Source organism: Pipistrellus hanaki, assembly GCF_964339955.1.
Source record: "Pipistrellus hanaki genome assembly, chromosome: 2".
Taxonomy (NCBI): Eukaryota; Metazoa; Chordata; class Mammalia; order Chiroptera; family Vespertilionidae; genus Pipistrellus; species Pipistrellus hanaki.
The window spans coordinates 72,323,101-72,329,100 of NC_140504.1; the positions used below are offsets into that span (position 1 = coordinate 72,323,101).

A 6,000-nucleotide genomic window follows, 5' to 3' on the forward strand; every position below is an offset into this window, starting at 1 on the left:
GAAATTCAGGAATTGGATTGTTATGATGATGTTCCAGATGATGATGACATGATTGTCATTGAATAAATGAGTAAATTCTTGATACTGTAGGATTCACAGTTTGTCTGGTTTGTGTTGACAACTACCGTACCGTATACAGGTTATAAATTTCCTTTATTTTCATTTAACAATAAATGTGTACTGTATTCTTCTTCATGGAAAAGTAAGACATCCCCTGAAAATAAGACCTAGCACATCTTTGGGAGCAAAAATTAATATAAGACACTGTCTTATTTTCGGGGAAACAGGGTAGTACAGTTTATCACTGCAGTTACTTGGTTAAAGTCAGCCTTTTCCTAGAACTAGTTGAATGACAAGATTCATAAGGTTAGGCCTCCCATATATGCCTTGGGAACAAATAGCTCATTTGGATTTTCAGAGAAAAAATTTCGTTTTCCCCAGAAACCCAAACACCCGACGACAGGAATTATTGCCATCACCTTGGCCTTCCACATATGTCACGAAGTCCATCTCGCTGGCTTTAGATACAACTTTTCTGACCTCAAGAGTCCTTTGCACTACTATGGGAACGCCACCATGTCCTTGATGAGCAAGGTAATACAGATACTTTGTTACAATCGTTGGTTTTTCTCTCTTCTCACCCTATCATTTTACCTGGCAAAGAACTTTTGAGAGATTGAGGGCTTGATAGGGGTTACAGAGCTACCAAATGCCAAAACCAAGTCCAGCGTTCTCAACTACAGCAATTCCCAATTTGTAGGCCTCGACCCTTGGGAGAATCTCAGTTATTGTCAAGTACTGACAACCCATACAGGGATCAAGCCTTATCTTAGGTACTGTGTCCTATTTGCACAACTTAAATATATACATAGCCTATTATTGGAAATATTGCATTTTCACCTAAAAGCATTGCCATGTCATAATAATTTTCATGTATTTTTTTTTTCCAGTTAAGTAGACAAGGTCTATAACATTTTAACCCCATGAAATAAACTTTATGGTCAGAAAGGTTGTCATCTTTGACACTAGCTCATGCCTCTCTTGAATTAAGGATCAGTGGCAGCAGACAGGATCTTTCAGATTTTTAATTTAATTGACTGGGGAGGAACTTCCTATTTTCCGAATTCTATCTTAGATTAGTGGCACAGCACAAGTGGTAGGATTAAAACATTATCTGTACATTTTTAATATTGAAACGTGATTTTCCATAATGTATATGGCTGTATCCCATGAAATCCCAGTCCCCCCCGTCATCGCCCAGTGCTATGTCAGGGTAGATGATGATACTGACTTGTGTCTTCCCCACAACGTGTGGCAGAGACTTGAGTAGTTGCAGAGTTAGCTGCTGGGGACAGACTTCAGGCTCGCTTCCCCTCAGCCCTAATCTCTCCTGCAGCACATTTGGCATTATTAGTCATCTTCAGAACAACACGCTAAAACACCTTCCTAAAATTAGGATGCCCGTCAACAGAATAGAACCATTTTTTTAGAACTTGAGTTCCAGGTGATGCATTTGTAACAACAACCAACCCGTTTGGATTTACAATTTTGGTTTCTTCCACCATGATTCAGCAGACCAGATGATGATGTGACGGAGCCTCTTACCTACGTGCTGGGTTGAGTGGAAAGAGTGGGCTTTAGGGAAAGCTCTGGCACAAAAATGAGCAAAGACAAATAAATTAGAAAGGTTAATGCAAGCCCGTGACACTTGTTATACTTCAAGTTTTCATTCAGAAGTTTTAGATTCTATTGCTGTTGTCGCGATTGGGATAAATGGTGATTTTAGTTTATTTTTGTCTTTTAGAATGCATATCACAACGTGACTGCAGAGCAGCTCTTTTTGAAGGACATTATAGAAAAGAACTTTGTAATCAATTTGACTCAAGATTGACCCTACGGACAGAGAAGATAATGCTGACAGTATTAGTTTTATTTTTATACTGGCAATTTATAGTTTATTTTAAAAAAACGTTGGATGTACTTGTCAAGAAATTATGTATATTAAGTCTGTTGCTGCCTGGTGATTTCATAATCACCAGCTTAATTTCTGTAAATATATTTAATTTATGAAAACCAAGATACTGAGTTAACATGTCAGGGTAAAGTTGTAATTGCATTGTGTTTTTAAAAATATTTTCCGTTTTTTCATTTTAGACTTTGAAAGGATGTGACTTCCTAATAAGGGGATTTAAGTTGACTGCAACAAATTTGAATATAAGATGACATATTTGGCTACTATAAAATGGTGGGGAATTGGCACGTGGTTGTGACTTGATTTGGCAAATTGGAAGCACGCCAGGTCTATAATCGGCTGACTTGTTTAGTGTCTTTAAGGAATCTGATTGGAAGTTTAAACCAGCTCTGAATACCGCAGTGTGGACAGTTATAGAAATCTAAGGTCATACTGGCATAATTAGGCTCTCCCTTTGCAATTAACTAAACCACAATTATGATGAGTAATTAGGTAGAATGAAGATAGTATTTTTTAGTTTTAAGTTTTTATCTAGATGAGTAAATAACCAAAGAGTATAATTACTAAAATCTGATGACTGCATTATGTTGAAGAAATTTTTAAAAAGTTTATACAAAGAAAGCTAAGTAAGAAATGCTCAAGGAGAAAATTCTTAAAGTTTATGTTTTGTCTGGTTTAATTCATTAACTTTTAAAACTACTATTTGAAGTAAATTAAGAAAGATGAAAAATTTATTACACAAGTAAATAAATCCTTACGAGTGTCAAGGTGTTCTTGGATTTAGATGGTATGTTCATCTCTCCTCTTCCATGGAAAGCTCACCTCACAATCTAGGGTACGCCAGTGAAGAATCCTATGGATGCAAACAAACCCGTTCCTACAACTGTGGTGAGCAGGTCTCCCTTTCCAGTTTAACGAATGTAACTATCTTCTATGGGCTGTGGTGGGATAGAGTACATGGTGAAGGATAAAGAAAGAGAATAGAAGGTGTAAGAACGATGGAATAAAAAGTATCAGAAGAGATAAGAGTTGAAGAATTAATTTTTAAAAAAATATATTTTTATTTATTTCAGAGAGGAAGGGAGAGGGAGATAGAAACATCAATGAGGAGAACCATTGATTGGTGGCCTCCTATTGGGACCTCAGCCTGCAACCTGGGCATGTGTCCTGACAGGGAATCAAACCTTCGACCTCCTGGATCCATAGGTCCGTGCTCAACCACTGAGCTACGCTGGCCGGGCAAGAATTACCATCTTTTGAATAATTATCACTGGGAGACATGGATGTCACTGACAACCAACCTGCCTCTCCAAAGAAAGTGTAGAAAGGGTGGAAGAGTAGACCAGAAACAGGAATAAACAAGGTACTTGGAAAGCAGGCTCGGGGGAGAAAACCAGTAGTCGATTTCATCCAGATTAGACATTACATATGGATTGTTAATGGAAAAAAAAACCATTGAAACCTGTAAAGAATTTTTTTTTTTTTTTAAATCAATCTTTATTGTTCATATTATTACAAAGGTTCCTCATTTCTTCCCCCCTCCACCAGGTTCCCACCCCACCCTCTGCCCCCTCCCCATCCCCCATTGTCCTCATCCATAGGTGCACAGTTTATGTTCAGTCTCTTCCTCCCTCCCTTTCCCCGATAGTAAATCCCTTTTCAGATAGTAAATCTGTTACTTAGCATTTTCTCATATCAATAATACCTCCACATGCCCAAGGATACACTTCACACAAAAGACATTTTCAAATAGGTCAACCAGCCTCATCCAGGCCCCACCCAAGGCACTCACAGATCAACACCCCAGCGCTATACTAACTCAACACATCCAGATCTAAGCCTTCATCACTTGATTCAGCAGACCCTCAAGTTCCCGCAAAAGTTTCCAGCCATGTCTGAGAGGCAGCCGTGGGCAGGGACAGGCGAGGAGCGAGCTGTTTCGGGCCTGGCTGCTCCGGGCCTGGCCTCTGTTGCTCTGGTTCGTTCCACAACCAGCTGCTCCGGGTCTGGTCACTGCCGCTCCCGACCTAGTTGCTCTGGACTTGGCTGTTGCTGCTACAGGCCTGGCCGCACCCGACCCGGCTGCTCTGGGCCCGGTTGCTCCGGTCCCGGCCGCTCCGGGCCTGGCCGCTCCCAGCCTGTCAGCCGCTGCTCCGGGCCTGGCAGCTCCCAGCCTGGCAGCCACTGCTCCTGGCCTGGCCGCACCAGACCCGGCTGCTCCGGGCCTGGCCGCTCCCAGCCTGGCAGCTGCTGCTCCGGGCCTGGCCGCTCCCAGCCTGGCAGCCGCTGCTCCTGGCCTGGCCGCACCAGACCCGGCTGCTCCGGGCCTGGCCGCTCCCAGCCTGGCAGCTGCTGCTCCGGGCCTGGCCGCACCAGACCCGGCTGCTCCGGGCCTGGCCGCTCCCAGCCTGGCAGCTGCTGCTCCGGGCCTGGCCGCTCCCAGCCTGGCAGCCGCTGCTCCTGGCCTGGCCGCACCAGACCCGGCTGCTCCGGGCCTGGCCGCTCCCAGCCTGGCAGCTGCTGCTCCGGGCCTGGCCGCACCAGACCCGGCTGCTCCGGGCCTGGCCGCTCCCAGCCTGGCAGCCGCTGCTCCGGGCCTGGCCGCACCAGGCCCAGCTGCTCCGGGCCTGGCCGCTCCCAGCCTGGCAGCCGCTGCTCCGGGCCTGGCCGCACCAGTCCCGGCTGCTCCGGGCCTGGCCGCTCCCAGCCTGGCAGCCACTTCTCCAGGCCTGGCCACTCCCAGCCTGGCAGCCACTGCTCCGGGCCTGGCCGCACCAGACCCGGCTGCTCCAGGCCTGGCCGCTCCCAGCCTGGCAGCTGCTGCTCCAGGCCTGGCCGCTCCCAGCCTGGCAGCCGCTGCTCCTGGCCTGGCCGCACCAGACCCGGCTGCTCCGGGCCTGGCCGCTCCCAGCCTGGCAGTCGCTGCTCCGGGCCTGGCCGCTCCCAGCCTGGCAGCTGTTGCTCTGGGCCTGGCCGCTCCCAGCCTGGCAGCCGCTGCTCCGGGCCTGGCCGCACCAGACCCGGCTGCTCCGGGCCTGGCTGCTCCCACCCTGGCAGCTGCTGCTCCTGGCCTGGCCGCACCAGACCCGGCTGCTCCGGGCCTGGCCGCTCCCAGCCTGGCAGTCGCTGCTCCGGGCCTGGCCGCACCAGACCCGGCTGCTCCGGGCCTGGCCGCTCCCAGCCTGGCAGCTGCTGCTCCGGGCCTGGCCGCACAAGACCCGGCTGCTCCGGGCCTGGCCGCTCCCAGCCTGGCAGTCGCTGCTCCGGGCCTGGCCGCACCAGACCCGGCTGCTCCGGGCCTGGCCGCTCCCAGCCTGGCAGCTGTTGCTCTGGGCCTGGCCGCTCCCAGCCTGGCAGCCGCTGCTCCGGGCCTGGCCGCACCAGACCCGGCTGCTCCGGGCCTGGCTGCTCCCACCCTGGCAGCTGCTGCTCCGGGCCTGGCCGCTCCCAGCCTGGCAGCCGCTGCTCCTGGCCTGGCCGCACCAGACCCGGCTGCTCCGGGCCTGGCCGCTCCCAGCCTGGCAGCTGCTGCTCCGGGCCTGGCCGCACCAGACCCGGCTGCTCCGGGCCTGGCCGCTCCCAGCCTGGCAGCCGCTGCTCCGGGCCTGGCCGCACCAGGCCCAGCTGCTCCGGGCCTGGCCGCTCCCAGCCTGGCAGCCGCTGCTCCGGGCCTGGCCGCACCAGTCCCGGCTGCTCCGGGCCTGGCCGCTCCCAGCCTGGCAGCCACTTCTCCAGGCCTGGCCACTCCCAGCCTGGCAGCCACTGCTCCGGGCCTGGCCGCACCAGACCCGGCTGCTCCAGGCCTGGCCGCTCCCAGCCTGGCAGCTGCTGCTCCAGGCCTGGCCGCTCCCAGCCTGGCAGCCGCTGCTCCTGGCCTGGCCGCACCAGACCCGGCTGCTCCGGGCCTGGCCGCTCCCAGCCTGGCAGTCGCTGCTCCGGGCCTGGCCGCTCCCAGCCTGGCAGCTGTTGCTCTGGGCCTGGCCGCTCCCAGCCTGGCAGCCGCTGCTCCGGGCCTGGCCGCACCAGAC

The 6,000-nt window shown here is 51.9% G+C and overlaps 1 protein-coding gene across 11 annotated transcripts in view; it reads left to right on the forward strand.

Moving 5' to 3' along the window:
- ST3GAL6 (ST3 beta-galactoside alpha-2,3-sialyltransferase 6) overlaps positions 1 to 2,723 on the forward strand; it is an 80,249-nt gene extending 77,526 nt beyond the window's left edge. For all 11 annotated transcript variants that reach the window (XM_084875490.1, XM_084875495.1, XM_084875493.1 and 8 more), the window contains 2 exons: positions 442 to 594; positions 1,805 to 2,723. In XM_084875490.1, coding sequence (XP_084731616.1) covers positions 442 to 594; positions 1,805 to 1,891 — 240 coding nt within the window. In that variant the 3' untranslated portion in view covers positions 1,892 to 2,723. The remainder of the gene's footprint in view (positions 1 to 441; positions 595 to 1,804) is intronic.
- The last annotated feature ends 3,277 nt before the right edge of the window (positions 2,724 to 6,000 follow it).